This window comes from Myxine glutinosa, chromosome 2 (genome assembly GCF_964187855.1).
Source record: "Myxine glutinosa chromosome 2, kmMyxGlut1.1, whole genome shotgun sequence".
NCBI lineage: Eukaryota > Metazoa > Chordata > Myxini > Myxiniformes > Myxinidae > Myxine > Myxine glutinosa.
This window is the reverse complement of record NC_136262.1, coordinates 31,182,656-31,199,393: the sequence shown is the minus strand read 5'-3', so window position 1 is coordinate 31,199,393 and position 16,738 is coordinate 31,182,656. Positions and strand designations below refer to the sequence as shown.

At 41.9% G+C, this 16,738-nt stretch overlaps 1 protein-coding gene across 1 annotated transcript in view; it reads left to right on the top strand.

Annotated features, from left to right (window-relative positions):
* GRHL2 (grainyhead like transcription factor 2) overlaps positions 1-5,101 on the top strand; it is a 70,900-nt gene extending 65,799 nt beyond the window's left edge. The window contains exons 13-16 of the mRNA XM_068108472.2: positions 172-260; positions 2,856-2,941; positions 3,517-3,581; positions 3,782-5,101. Coding sequence (XP_067964573.1) covers positions 172-260; positions 2,856-2,941; positions 3,517-3,581; positions 3,782-3,896 — 355 coding nt within the window. The 3' untranslated portion in view covers positions 3,897-5,101. The remainder of the gene's footprint in view (positions 1-171; positions 261-2,855; positions 2,942-3,516; positions 3,582-3,781) is intronic.
* Positions 5,102-16,738: the final 11,637 nt, after the last annotated feature.

Sequence of the window (16,738 nt, the reverse complement as noted above, 5' to 3'; positions counted from 1 at the left end):
GGCACACTCACTCCTCTCTAATGATGCAATAACAGGCTGATTTTGTAATTGAATGCCAGTCCAATATGGATTCGCTAGGAGAATGTGCTCCAAATGCAAAATATACTGTGATGATTGTGCTCAGTTGTCATGGATTTAAACTGCAAAATGGTCCCTTTTTTCCTGCTGCAGGAGCATCTTGAAACGTGCACAGAGGTTCTTTGAGGATGATTATGAATGTCCACCAATAAAGCAGCTCAAAGAAGAGCAACTGAAGAAGGGTGAGGTTTGGTGTGAGGTCGGTGTGTGTTGGGAGTATTGGAGAATGGATTGGGGAGGATTTTTGAGATGTATTGTGGTTTATGTTACACGTATAGGGGGCGCTGTGGGGGGACCAGACTGGAGAGTCATGTGACCATTTCCTGTTCCAGACCAGAGAGTCATGTGACTGGTTCCTGTTCCAGACTGGAGAGTCATGTGACCATTTCCTGTTCCAGACCAGAGAGTCATGTGACTGATTCCCGTTCTAGACCAGAGAGTCATATGACTGGTTCCTGTTCTAGACCAGAGAGTCATATGACTGGTTCCTGTTCCAGACATGTGCTGTTCCAGTAGTGTAACTTGTTGGCATTGCAGTGGCAATCCTCAAGCTTACTAGTGTCGATACAGGAAATATACCTTTGACACATATGGTACATGGGGACATTTGAAATGCCGTTGTCCTCAATCCAAGTCAAAGAACCTGTTTTCTGCCTATTACATTGGCGTGGACCCTGATGAAGTGGATGATAGGTCACAGATTGGTAGTGCATTGGACAAAGCTTGCAGCTGGGACACAAGTGAGGAACCGTATGAAGTCATTTCCATCGGAACCAAGAGCTCTGATGCTCCAATTATGGTTGATGGAACAATTGTCAAGATCCCAGGAAGTTGACACTGGCGCTTCCAGATTGATCATGAATGAGAGATTATTCATGGTTAGGCCATGTGTTAGGTTAGGCCATTCAAAGACCTTCATTTACTCTCCATGAAAGGTTCACATACCAAAGAGGTTGTTCCTGTAGTTGGCTCAGCCAATGTAACTGTGGAATATGAAAACAGCACTCATGTCCTACTACTACTAATAGTGTGTGGAGAATGATCAACCCCTTAGGCCGAGACTGGCTACGAATCATCAGACTCAACTGGAATGACATAAACAGTCTCCCACTCTGTTTCTGGATACGATACTGTGCTTAACAGATACCATGGCCTGTTCAGCGATGGTGTTGGCACTTTTTCAGGGTCCAAAGTGATGATTCACGTCTCTGTAGATGCTGGTCCAGTCCTCCATAAGACCAGACCAGTGCCCTTTATGATGCCGTGAATGATCGAATGTGAGCTTGACGTCCTGAGTTGTTAGGGTTAGGATTGAGATGATTGTTGATACCACGGAATATCCAAAAACCTTCCCAATCTGGTGACATTGCTCATCTCATGGCTAACGTCATACACGATGAAGCACCTGTAACCACTAAGCAGATTGCTTGTGCCACCAATGACAATCCAGAAGGATGGGTTGTCTATTGATGCAGACTGCCTGCTCTGGAGGAGCTGTGTGATAATTCCGTCTAAACTCCGTTGGGATAATTATCAGTGAACTTCACAATGCCCATCCAGGCATAGTCGCCATGAAGGCCATTGTCTGAGCTCATGTTTGGCGGCCCCGTTTGGACAGACATTGATTCCTGTGCATGCTATTGTCAATCGTGGGCAATGCTCAGGCACCGCCACAGTTTCTACTACCCATGTTCCTGGTCCACATGTGTGCTGAGCCTTTGAGTGGAACAAACCTATTGTTCCTACTTCCGAGTCTTCATCTCCTTTTACAATACATTTCAACTTTGAACCAGGTGGTATAAAAAATTGGCAGCAAGGAAAGGAAAGCCAAGTTGTTGTTGTTGTTAAACACATATGATAGCTGCCATGGGGGTTTTCTTGTTTATGCCTGATTTTGCACCAAAAGTTATAAATTATTCACAAGCTCAGAGTTGAGTAGCAACTCATTCTTTCTGAAAAGCATACTCTTCACACCAGCATTCACAAACATTGACGAAGGAACCTTTTCTTGCCGCATTGTCCAGGAAGTCATGTGATATTAACCTGAGCCATGGAGTGGGTTCAGTTGATGATCATAAGAGGCAAACATGACAAAGACCATGACACCATCTCCAGCAGCCTTGACCGTTAGAATGATGCATACGAGATTCAATGGTATACACCTGTCAAAGTTGAAACCTACCTTTTGTCACAAGTAACATGTAACATGATTTGCAAGATGATACAACACGTATCCTTCATTCATTCCTCATTTCCAATACTGCAGGTGGATTTCTGGGTATTTGTGCTGATGAGGGATTTGCACACTGGTGACTCGCTACCAAAGTTCATACTGTTTAGCTCCGTCTCGTTGCCGGAGTCAAAATATGTGCTTCTTGTGTAATGTCGGAGGTTTCTGTGATCTGGTCCACTGTCATAACCTGTATGCATCCAGCGTTGCTTTTCATTGAGAGACAGACCGGTGACATATTCCACCGCATCACCAAGACACACGTGCTTTCACGTCACGCTCCTCAACCCCCTACCCCATTTTCCCTTCCAATCCTACCCGACATCCCAATAAGGATGAAACACTCCCCCATCCCCTTCCATGAAATCATGAGTTTGTGTATTTAAGAATAAACATTCCAGATTGTCCACTGAACTGTGGAGTTGCTCATATGGGAACCGGTGGTGGGACCGCTGTTTTACATTCAGCTCGGTATGATAAAGTTGGCATTTAATTTGTATCATTTAATTCATTTTTCTTATACAGTTTGCTTTTGTTGCTCCTACAGTGTTGCTGTACGTGAGGCGACCATCTGATGAAGTGTTTGACGCACTTATGCTGAAAACCCCAAACTTGTGTGGTCTCAAGGAGGCTGTGAGCACTTCATATTTTATGGACACGACAGTTTATCGTTTTGGAACACTAGTTTATACTAAAAAATATTCCATTATTACTCCCGCCACTGAAGGTGGACGAAGGTTTTGTTTTCACCCCTGTCTGTTTGTCTCTGAGCAGTATATCTCAAAAAGTTGTGGACGGATTTCGACCAAATTTCACTTGCAGGACAAGGACATTTGTAGACATGCGTGTAATTTTTACATTAGCTGCAAGGACATTGGTACACGCAGGTGACGTGAACACCGCATGTGCGATTTGAACCTGGGATCCCAACATCAGAAGCCGTCTGCTCAGATAAGAATGCCAAGCAGTCCGATCTAATGGTCCAACTTCTCTTGAAATTAAACAAATATTCCAATAAAAATGGCTGACGATCTTCTGGCATCCTGAGGTAGTTCACAAATGTGTCATGTGGACTCCCGGTGGTAGAAAAACATGTTGGATGACACCTCATTAATTCTCTTTATAAGCCGCTAAATACTGGATATTATTTTTGGAAATTGAATATTTGTTTTCCCTAATTTAGTGCTCATTTTGTTTGCTTTTGACAGATTTCAGAAAAGTACAGCATGGCTGCAAACCAAATAACAAAGGTCTACAAGAAGTGTAAAAAGGGGTAAGTCATATATGTTGTAATGTCCATTCAGTAGATCCATCACCATCATTTGCGTGTCATTGATGACCGTCGATCTACTGTGGCTTGATGTTCATAACGATATCGTGGCATCAAAACTAGGTCGAGGTCACTCGCAAACGTATGCCGAGCTATCTCAGGCTCATAGAGTTTGGTTGACCGTGTGACGTTCCCTCCCTCAGTATATTGGTGTACATGGACGATAACATTGTGGAGCATTACTGTAACGAAGACACGTTCCTACTGGAAATGGCCGAGACAGAAGAGGGACTCAAAGTGACGCTGACGGAGATCTGAGCCGTGCCGAGCTTCCTGAAACGCTGAGCCTCGTCATGCCTTGCTACTCCCCCCTTGGGATTCCCGTTGCCTGCAAAGAACAACAAGCGCAAGTGGGCAAAGGCCATCGGCCAACTCGAGCCATGGAAGCCATGGATGTAAATGAACTTCATGTTATTAGTGCATTTTAATCTGCCGTGAGCAAGGCACAACATCAGCAGGGGTTGTGGTAAGCAAACTGTTTCCAGAAAAAAGTGAAAATGCATGGTATGTAGACCTCCCAGGTGGATCTAGAAGTGCCATAAAACTCAAGTAGGAATAAAAAGATATAAACTTGCAGCAGGCTGCATAGTAAGGTTGTAGAAAGTGTCCCTGATGATGTGGTATCTGGAACGAGTTTATCTGTGAAATGTTTCGTATTTTTATAATTTGCATTGGCCTGCGGTCAAAAAAATGTGCTTTTTGTCAACAACCGTATTCTGGGAAGTTTCGCCATTTTTTGCCTCTTGGTCACGACCGCCTTTAGCCATGTGGGCGTGGCCAACTTTTTCTGGTGGGCGTGGCCGTCTTTTGTCTGTTGGGCGTGGCCGTTTTACCCTTGTGGGCGTGGCCCTATTACCCTCGTGGGCGTGGCCGTCTTTTGCCTCGTGGGAATGGTCTGCTGTACAGAGCTGGTTTTCCTGGGAATGTGGTATTTACTCAGTGGTGACAGGGAAATGAAGCCATTGTTTTTTTTATATGCCTTTCATTGATCGTTTTTATTATTGTTGAAACAATTCGACATGTACTGTACATATGTGCAATATATCTTCATAGATACAGCTGTATTTTTCTTGCATCTAGGCTTATGGGTCATCAAAAAGAGCCAGGAATCCAATGTGGGAATTTTTTTGCATCCTTCACTACAAACAGTTTGACCTTTGCTGACCATGCAATATTTAAATGTTTACAGGTTATCTTATTCAGGGCTAATGGGAGATGTGTATATCTAGTTATATATAGAATTTATTTTTTATTATACCTGGGTGATAGCCATATATAGTCTTACTGGGTTTTGCTTTAGCTGGGAACAAGGTGATGGAAAAGAATTTTATACTTGGCTTTGAGCTAACTAGCAATCCGATTATGCCATTTTCACGAGTATGCTTTTCATCTCTATGTATGCTACTGCAAATCTGTATTTTGTACAACGCAGCGACGATAATAAAACTATAATGAAAACATAATCTGATTTCTTAAAATGTATTGTATATTAAATAATTTGCTTTCTTAAACCGAGTTGTACATCCAATTCCATCTGATAAGCAGCGGGTGCCAATAAGGCCTGAAAATGGCTCTTTGCCCAAGTATGTTGCAAAAACTTTTTTGAAAGCTTTTTCTTGTATTTGCAGAACTACTGTATTGTCGGATGAAAGTACAAAATAGTCATCCTAATTTATAAGTATAATGTTGTCCAATGTAGAAATCGGCATCATGTGTTCTGGCACTATTTAGATAGACACGGACGTTTCAAGGAGGCTCTGCCAGGGTTCGTGTGGTCATAGAGACAAAATAACCTCCATCCACCTTCGGTGGCAGAGGTAACGAGCAAAGAAATGAACAAATGGGTTCATAAGGAGAAGAGGAAGCACAGTAACCTGCAAGTAAGAGGGATGTGTTAGGTTAGGTCGGGTTAATGGAGGTAGGTGGAGGTTGCAAGGAGGGTTTTGCTGGAAGAAAGTGTGCTTATTGAGGTAGAGGGGGTGGGGGCGTGCAGGTGAGAAAGCAAATGGATCTAGATCTGCGGAGAGGTGATGAAAAATCGAGGCGCCCACCCGCCTGTCTGTAATACGAGAGCAACTGGCCTTGTGCTTTGGCCTCATTGTGCGTGATGCCATTAATGTTGAGACCTTTAGCTTCCACCGATTCCAGGAGAGACAGATGTGCTGCTGGGGCACCAGCCCGTAGGGTAGAGCAGTACTCCATTGAGCTAAGGACAAAGGCCCTGCAGACAGAGTACTGGGGGGTTTTTTGTTTAAGGAATGACTTGGAATTATGGACTATGCCTAGAGGATCGTTGGAGGGCCTGCTTTTTGCTGTGGTCAGCCCAGGAGAGGTCATAGCTAATACAAATGAATCCTTGTCAGGTTTTACCTTGATGTTCTCCTTGTTCCGTTAAATAGCACTGCTATAGTGTGTAAAGCATGCTTCAACAGAAAATGGCACCTTTGATAGAAATTGGGACAGAATTCATTTGAGCACAACCAATAACTTTGGCTCCGTCTTCGCAAGGGAAGGACTGGCCACGTGCTAGATTTGATCCGTGTGGGATTGAGTGACTGAATCAGAAATAACAATTCTGTGTGCAGTTTGTTTTCATTTGTTTTGCTGCAAGCATTTTATTCTTGAAGGAATGGTGAATTTTGTTTTATTCTCTGGATAAAATTGAAGCTCGGAGCAGAACAAGATGAAAATATATTGAGGGTTATCTGACTGACAGGCCACCTACAAAATGGGCTATAAGCCTTGTAGTAGGATGGGTTGGTGTGCATTAGGGTGGTCCAAAAATGCAAAAAAATCACTTTTGTATCTGGATTTTGATGCTCTATTGGATTATTGTTAGAAATGGTCTAAATCATTCACCCAAAAAATATTTTGCATCTGAGTCATCTATAAACTCATACACACTCAACATATAAATTTGTCATTTTGGTCAATTTTAATGACTTACAAAGACTTTAGAAATATTTTTTTCCTAAATAATGTCATTGATGGTACATACCCCTGTGAAGTCCTCATGGTCGAAACATGTCAGACATGTATGAACATGTTTCAAACATGTTTCAAGCATTGTCAAACATGTTTCGACCATGATGATTTCACACTCACAGGCGCAAGCGCATGCAAAAAGTCATGAACCACAAAATGGCTTAGTACAATAGTGCATGTACTTTTTCTACCTAGGTTGCTATTGGATTGTTCTCATTTAGCCAAATTTGGTGAAAAACGCCATATTTCAATTGAAGTGTGTATGAGTTTCTAGATGGAATTGAGCGAAAATATTTGGTGGGTAAATGTTTTAGACCATTTCTAACAATAATCCAGTAGAGCATCAAAATCGGAGAGATCGATGTTTTTTGGACCACCCTAGTGTGCATGGATAATAAGGATCACTGATTGGGTCGTAGATGGACTATGGCGCTGCGCGACCACCTTGAAGGATTGCAGAGAATAGTAGGATTTGACTGACGTCAGCAAAAGTGTGCTCGTCCACCTGTTTCTAGACGAATTCGGTGAGATTTATAAACTGACAACTCATCTCAATACTTCAATCAGAAGTACTCCCCAAAATATGTTCACACAACTCCACTCGTAATTTTAAAAATACCAAGTAGCACCGTTTACAAAAAAAAAGTTTTTGTACACAGAGTCGAGCTCATGAAGGCTTAATATAAAAAAAATGGAACCTTGTTTTTCTGAAGTATAATTAAAAACATGAAAACAAAGTGGTGAAGGACAATGAAAACCTGGATCCAATGACTCTTTGGAATATCACAGCCCAGACATTGTTCAAGTGATGCTAAAAAAAAAAGGGATTTTTTTTTAGACCCCACGAGCACATTTAAAATGGGATTTTTTTTTAGACCTCACGAGCACATTTAAAATGGGATTTTTTTTCCACCGCACTAACACATTTAAAATGGGATTTTTTTTCCACCGCACTAACACATTTAAAATGGGATTTTTTTTTAGACCTCACGAGCACATTTAAAATGGGATTTTTTAAAGACCCCACTAACACATTTAAAATGGGATTTTTTAAAGACCCCACTAACACATTTAAAATGGGATTTTTTTCCACCCCACTAACACATTTAAAATGGGATTGTTTTTAGACCCCACCAACACATTTAAAATGGGATTATTTTTTTTAGACCCCACTAACACATTTACAAAGGGATTTTTTTAGACCCCATTAACACATTTAAAATGGATTTTTTTTTAGACCCCACCAACACATTTAAAATGGGATTATTTTTTTTAGACCCCACTAACACATTTACAAAGGGATTTTTTTTAGACCCCACTAACACATTTAAAATGGAATTTTTTAGACCCCATTAACACATTTAAAATGGGATTTTTTTAGACCCTACTAACACATTTTAAATGGGATTTTTTTAGACCCTAACATATTTAAAATGTGATTTTTTTAGACCCCATTAACACATTTAAAATGGGATCTTTTTAGACCCTACTAACACATTTAAAATGGGATTTTTTAGACCCTACTAACACATTTAAAATGGGATTTTTTTTTTAGACCCTAACACATTTAAAAAGGGATTTTTTTTAGACCCTACTAACACATTTAAAATGGGATTTTTTAGACCCGACTAACACATTTAAAAAGGGATTTTTTTTAGACCCGACTAACACATTTAAAATGGGATTTTTTTTAGACCCGACTAACACATTTAAAAAGGGATTTTTTTTAGACCCGACTAACACATTTAAAATGGGATTTTTTTTAGACCCGACTAACACATTTTAAAAGGGATTTTTTTTAGACCCTACTAACACATTTAAAATGGGATTTTTTAGACCCTACTAACACATTTAAAAAGGGATTTTTTTTAGACCCTACTAACACATTTAAAATGGGATTTTTTAGACCCTACTAACACATTTAAAATGGGATTTTTTTTTTAGACCCTAACACATTTAAAAAGGGATTTTTTTTAGACCCTACTAACACATTTAAAATGGGATTTTTTAGACCCGACTAACACATTTAAAAAGGGATTTTTTTTAGACCCGACTAACACATTTAAAATGGGATTTTTTTTAGACCCGACTAACACATTTTAAAAGGGATTTTTTTTAGACCCTACTAACACATTTAAAATGGGATTTTTTAGACCCTACTAACACATTTAAAAAGGGATTTTTTTTAGACCCTACTAACACATTTAAAATGGGATTTTTTAGACCCTACTAACACATTTAAAAAGGGATTTTTTTTAGACCCTACTAACACATTTAAAATGGGATTTTTTAGACCCTACTAACACATTTAAAATGGGATTTTTTTTTTAGACCCTAACACATTTAAAAAGGGATTTTTTTTAGACCCTACTAACACATTTAAAATGGGATTTTTTAGACCCGACTAACACATTTAAAAAGGGATTTTTTTTAGACCCGACTAACACATTTAAAATGGGATTTTTTTTAGACCCGACTAACACATTTTAAAAGGGATTTTTTTTAGACCCTACTAACACATTTAAAATGGGATTTTTTAGACCCTACTAACACATTTAAAAAGGGATTTTTTTTAGACCCTACTAACACATTTAAAATGGGATTTTTTAGACCCTACTAACACATTTAAAAAGGGATTTTTTTTAGACCCGACTAACACATTTAAAATGGGATTTTTTTTAGACCAAACTAACATTTAAAATGGGATTTTTGGAAAGGCTTGATTGTCTTCAGGGTGCCATGGTAACAGAAGTGGTTCACACATTGTTTGATAACCTATGATGGCTGTTTTTGTATTGGCAGAAAAGACTTTGTATTAGACATCTTTTCACAGCCACTGATATAACCTCATTATTAGATGAGATTCTGGCACTGAGGCCTTGCTACATCCTTGTGTGGTTCAAAAAGGAACTTGTCATTGCTTATTGCCCTCGCCAGAGGAGAGGGTATTGCATTTGAGTCCGTTTGTTTGTCTGTCTGTCTGTCTCTGTTTGTTTGTTTGTCCGCACAGAATAAATTTGATTTTCTCTGCAACCGTTGGTCCGATTGACAGGAAACTTTCACCACAGGTGCACCTCCACCTGTATAATTTTTTTAATGATAATTATGACGTCATCGGTCACGCTAGGTTCGGCCGCCATCTTGGAAAAAACGAAAAAAATGCACCTCCATATCTTCGAAAGCGCGGCATAGAATTTTTTTTGAGACATGGCTCAATGTAAAGAACTCTCCATGTGGAATAACATGTTTATGATGTCATACGTGGCTCCATTATGCTTGTCATAATTCAACAAGTACAAAACTTCATCCGATCAAGATGAAATTTATTGAGCATCATTGAGGGATATATTGTTGGAGGGGAAAAAAAATGATGACATCAGTCACGTGGTTCGGCCGCCATATTTGTTTTAACACAAAAGCTTTAAAAACCACTGAAAACACATCCGGGTGAGGGTCTGCAATCTCTGATTGCTCTTTCTAGTTATTTGAGTACTTTATTGGGTTGGGAGTACAGCCTAAAGGTACACATACTCACCTTTAAGCTATCTCACCTAGGTTCGAATCCCGACCAGCTATAAACTGTCATCCCAGTGTTTTGCAAGCAGGGTGATCCATCAGTGTGTGCCGTCCATCGGATGGACGCTAAACTGGGCATGTCGTCTACCAGCATTAGTTGGTGGACGTTAACGATCCTGTGGTGTCCTTCGTGAAGAGTAGGTGAGCTATCGCCAGCACCATGGCCAAATTACAAATTCCTTCCCAAACCTACAGAGGGTATTACATCAGCAGCACAGCTCCACCCTCAACCAATGATGCTACCCTACAATCTTATGCTGTATGCAAAAGAAGAAGATTATTTAATTATTTAAAATGGTCAAATGGCTGGTTTTAATTTTTAAACCATTTGATGCCATGACGGCCCACAAAAATTTAGTGGTAACCCATAAATGCCCACATGAATTAGTTGTAACCCATAAAGGCCAACAAAAATTAGTGGTAACCCATAAAGGCCCACAAAAATTCGTGGTATAACCCATAAAGGCCCACAAAAATTAGTTGTAGCCCATAAAGGCCCACAAAAATTAGTGGTAACCCATAAATGCCCACATTAATTAGTTGTAACCCATAAAGGCCCACAAAAATTAGTGGTGTAACCCATAAAGGCCCACAAAAATTCGTGGTATAACCCATAAAGGCCCACAAAAATTAGTGGTATAACCCATAAAGGCCCACAAAAATTAGTTGTAGCCCATAAAGGCCCACAAAAATTAGTGGTAACCCATAAATGCCCACATTAATTAGTTGTAACCCATAAAGGCCCACAAAAATTCGTGGTATAACCCATAAAGGCCCACAAAAATTAGTGGTAACCCATAAATGCCCACATTAATTAGTTGTAACCCATAAAGGCCCACAAAAATTAGTGGTGTAACCCATAAAGGCCCACAAAAATTCGTGGTATAACCCATAAAGGCCCACAAAAATTAGTGGTAACCCATAAATGCCCACATTAATTAGTTGTAACCCATAAAGGCCCACAAAAATTAGTTGTAGCCCATAAAGGCCCACAAAAATTGGTGTTAACCCATGATGGCTCATAAAATGGTACCAATGGGCATCATTATGAACACCAATGTTTTAACCCGCACGCGTGAAGCGAAATGCATGGTTAGCGATTGGTTTACTCTGTCTGTCTACAGATGTCATTATATGAACGAGGGATTACTTAATTTCAATCTAATTTTATATTCTGAACACTAGAACATGAATCGCAACATGAATGGGAACATGCAGTTTAGCAGTACTTTGGCTCTGAATTTGGCAAATTGTACGGAATCTCATCCCGAGCGTACTTGCACACAGAGTAAGGTGCAGTAATTGTTTCAGTCCGTCTACTTGTCTGGCAGTGAAACAAAATTGAAAATTATTCCTAACAGGAAACTTACTGTTTGTGGGGATGTCATAAAGGACACAAACAACAGGCATGAATAATTAATTTCATGTGTTAAATAAGATGGTGTAAAGACGGTGCATCAATGGCGGTGCACTTCTGGAATTTATTCTTCTCCAACCTTTAAAATCTTAATTTCATTTAAATTTAACTAAACACTTCAACACTGTAGAACACAAAACGCCTTGTTGGCATTCCCAAAAACCTCCAGTTTAGCAGTACTTGGACAAAATATTACGCCATTTCGCGCAATCTCGATCAATCAGATTTTGCGCTCATGCTCTCAGCATTGGGTGGGGGAGGGGGGGGGGTTCAGACAGGTTCAGACAAATATATCGAGGTTCAGACAAAATCTAAGCTTTTAGGACATATAGAAAAGAAAGGGTTGAAAAGACCCTTCCCATGTACTTTTCTCGAGCAGGGTAAGGCGTTCTATGAACTCTAGTTTTTTGTTGTTGTTGGTTGGTTCTGAGAAGGTTATTAATGAACGCAGATTATTTGAGCAGAAAATACTATTTTTCATCTTTGGGATCACTCAGCTATGATCAAAATCAAACCACCGACCTCACAGATTCAGCAATCGTGTTTCGGGTCTGATATCGTTTCAGAAGTTTGCAATTGTCGAGTGAAACGACAATCTGTTTTCAAAGACTAAAATTAGTCTGAATTTTATATGATTTGTTCAAGATCATCTTTCATTGTCATTCATCAAATGGAATAAAATTAGCCTTTCAAGGGAAGGAAAAGCTCCGCACATGGATTACTTACTTCCTCTACTCTTTTAGCTGATGTCTGGCTCTCAACAGATTCCTTTCATCTCCTTTCTCTGCCAAGGCTGAAGTGCCCCCAAGGCAGTGTTCTGGGCCCAGTCCTATTCCTTATCTTCATCAATGATCTCTCTGACTCTCTGGAAAATCCTCTTTATCTATTTGCTAATGATTCCTTCCTCTACCGTGACGCCTGCAGCCTCTTCCCTATCTTAAGACCTTAACAAAATCACAAGATGGTAAAACATTTGGAAAATGTATTTCAATCCTGACAAATCTCCCTCTCTCTCAGTCTCTCTCCAAAAGGACTGCAATCCTTCTGAGGTCGGCAAAATGAGTACCGGCTTACTGGAAATGGGCACTCTATCAGCGGCACAGTCACGCTCCCAGAAAATGATGCTACCAGCAGCGACAGGCTGCATACAAAACACCAACAAACATCTCCATCACCATGATAACCATGTGAGAGCTGAGAGCGCTTCCCGGCTTCAAACCTGAACTCCTGTTCATACTGAACTCCTCCAACATCCCAGAACCAACCAAAACTCTTCCCTTCGTTCCCTTGTACATCCCTTCCACCAACCTAACTTATGCGTCCGGCACTCCCATCCATCTCGGTGTCGCCAGTGCCATCTCTCTCGGGACAGTGTCGTAGGCCTTCTCCAGGTCACTTAGTTATGTGTCCTCGTGCCAACTTGATCCCTGCTCAGCATTCTGGTCACTTCTCTAAGAACTTGGGTCATAGCCCTCGTAATTCTCACCACCCCTGGTACTTTGGCATAATAAGTTGGTTGGGAAGTGTGGCCCGCTTCAGACTTCCTTCTCTGACTCTTTCGTACCATGGCACCCTAGCTCTTGGGACTACACCGGAGTGTCCTTAACACACTCCTATCTATACCAGGGCCATTTCTGGCTACCATTTTCTATGACGTATGTGATCTAATGGCATTTTACACTCAGGTCTTCAAAATTTACTTAACCATGTCATGCCCTTATAGCATATACAGCAGTTTTATCCACTTAATAGTCACTTAAGGTGATTCCCAGCTCCTACACGACTGATACCTAATCAGACCAACATGCCAAACTTTACCAATACCACTTTGTCCCCAACATTACTTTTCTCCTTCCCATCATTCCAAATTTTACCTTTCCTAATAGAACTTCCAAGATCCCTAATCCATATCAGTTCAACCCTCATCTCAGCTAAACTATCCTCGAAACTCCTTCCCAGTAGAGGGCGATGTTCTCTCACACATCACCACACACTCATCTTGCACCACACATCTAAAAAAAATGCACTTTTACTTCACTCATCCAAACATACGCACGAGGAAACACACCACCATTCGTCCGCCCTTCATTTCAAATCCACAGAGCAAGATAAAGAAGGCAAAACATCCTATCAATCAACAACAACATGCATTTTAAGGCCATTTTCCCTGCTAGAGCGGGGGTTAGCCTTGCAGTCCCCATGACAATCTTCTCCATTTTGCCCTATTTTCTGCATCTCTCCTTGTTAACCCCCTTGCCCGCATTTCTTCTTCCACCATCTTTAGCCAAGTCTTTCTCGGTCTTCCCCGTCCTCTACTTCCTTCTACATTCATTTCCATCACTCTTCTCAACCAGTCACTTTCATCCTTCCTCAACACATGACCAAACCATCTCAACCAGTTCCTCTTCACAACATCAATCACAGGCTCTATTCCCATCATTTTTCGCAATTCATCATTTGTCTTCCCCTCTCTCAACGATACTCCGCACATCCATCGAACCATTTGCATTTCCACCCTTTCCAACCTTCGTTGCTGCTCTACGTTCATTACCCATGTCTCGCTCCCATAAATCATAACACTTCTCACACATGCAGCATACACCTTTCCCTTCAGCTTCAACGACACTCCCCTCCTCGTCAGCACGCCACTCAGTTCCCAAAACTTCTTCCATGCACATCTCACTCTAGCAACCGTTGCCGAGTCTGATCCACCTTCTCCATTCAGCATGTCTCCGAGGTAGCAAAATGTTTTCACACCTTCCAGCTTCACGCCGTCTCCAAGATCCAACTCAACATTTCCTCCATCTGCAGCTCCCTCTGTGCACACCTTACATTTGAATGTAGCTGCCACACTGGTTAATGACCCTCTCAGACCACTACATTTTTGATGAACCCACTCAGCGCACATTGTACATTGAATGGAGTTTACTCCGACACCCTTCCTGCACACAGCACATGGCCACTTCCCAGTTCTTTCCACCTCACCACATGCTTTACCACTTGCCATCACCTTCGTCTTTCCTATATTCACCTTCAGACCTTTTGTCTCCATACATTCCTTCCACTTGTTCATCTTTTCCTTCATTCCATCCATACTTTCCGCAATCAACACCAGATCATCTGCATACAACAACTCCCACGGTAAACCCTCCTTTACGTTCTGAGCCAACACCTCTATCACAGCTACAAATAGTAGTGGACTTAGTACCGACCCCTGATGCACTCCTACCTTCACCTCAAACTCACCACTGTTCCTGTCCTTCGTCCTTACAGCTGTGCACGCTCTTTTGTAATAATAATAATAATAATGCATTTATTTTATATAGCGCTTTTCAGGAAGCCCAAAGACGCTTTGACAGAGTGCAAAACATAATGCATAGCAAAACATAAAGGCAATTGCAAAAAAAAGAAGAATCAATAGGGAAATATTCAAAGCACAAAGGAGGGAGAAGGAGAGGAGATAGTCAGGGGTTAGATGCTGTGGGTTAAATGTTGAATGCAGTGTTGAACAGGTGGGTCTTGAGTGATGTTTTGAATGTGGTGAGTGAGGAGGAGTCTCTGATGGTGTGAGGTAGCGAGTTCCAGAGGGTGGGAGCAGCGATGGAGAAGGCCCTGTCCCCCCAGGATCTAAATTTGGTCCGGATGGGGGGGGTCAGGAGGTTGGTACCAGCAGAGCGGAGGTTGCGGGTGGGAGTGTGTCTGGAGAGGAGGTCAGCCAGGTAGGATGGGGCCAGGTTATGGAGGGCTTTGTAGGTCAAGAGGAGGATTTTGTACTGGATTCTCTGGGAGATGGGGAGCCAGTGAAGCTTGTAAAGGACGGGGGTGATGTGGTCACGGGTCCGGGAATGGGTGAGTAGACGGGCAGCGGAGTTCTGAATGTATTGGAGTTTATTGGTGATTGTTGAGGGTGAACCATAAAGGAGGCTATTGCAGTAGTCCAGACGGGAAGTGATGAAGGCGTGGATGAGGGTTTCTGCAGCCACGGAGGAGAGGGATGGACGGAGACGGGCGATGTTTTTCAGGTGAAAGAAGGCTGTCTTTGTGATCTGTTTAGTGTATTTGTCGAAGGAGAGGGTTTGGTCAAAGATGATGCCAAGATTCCGGATGTGAGGGGAGGTGGATACTGGGAAACCGTCGATGTTGAGGGCAAAGTTATGGGTGGACTTGGTGAGCGTTTTTGGGCCAATGATGATTATTTCAGATTTATCACAGTTAAGTTTGAGGAAGTTGATTTGAAGCCAGGATTTTATTTCAGTGATGCAGTTTGTCAGGATAGAGTGGGTGGCGGTGGAGATGGACTTGGTGGAGATGAAAAGCTGGATGTCATCGGCGAAGCAGTGGAATTGGAGACCATGACGGCGGATTAAGTGACCGAGGGGGGACAGGTAAAGGATGAAGAGGAGGGGGCCAAGAACTGAACCTTGGGGGACACCTTGGGGGAGGGGAGCAGTGGGGGATTTGCAGTTATTGATGGAGATGAACTGACGTCTGTCAGAGAGGTATGATTTAATCCAAGAGAGGGCAGTGCCGGTAATGTTAAAGGTGGTTTCAAGTCGGGTGAGGAGGATGGTGTGATCGATGGTGTCAAAGGCGGCGCTGAGGTCGAGGAGGATGAGAATGTTGAGGTTGCCAGCGTCAGAGGAGAGGAGAAGGTCGTTGGTGATTTTGAGGAGAGCAGTTTCAGTACTGTGGTTGGAGCGGAATCCGGATTGGAATGTTTCATACAGGTTATTGGCAGAGAGGTGATGTTTGAGTTGAGTGGCTACAGCGCGTTCCAAAACCTTTGACAGAAAGGGTAGGTTGGAGATGGGTCTGAAGTTATTTAGGGTGTCAGGGTTTAGTCCAGGTTTTTTCAGAATGGGGGTAACAGCAGCAATTTTGAGGGATGGTGGGACGATGCCTGTAGACAGGGAGGAGTTTATTGTTGCAATGATAAGTGGAGAGAGAGCAGGAAGGGAGGCCTTGACAAAGCTGGAGGGGATGGGGTCAAGAGTGCAGGTGGCAGTTTTCATTCCGATGAGTTCAGAGAGGTCAGTAGGGGAGACTGGGGAGAATTGAGACAGGGGATGGCAGGATAAGGGGGGGCAGGTGGTTTGAGGGGGAGCGGGTGCGGCGGTGGTCA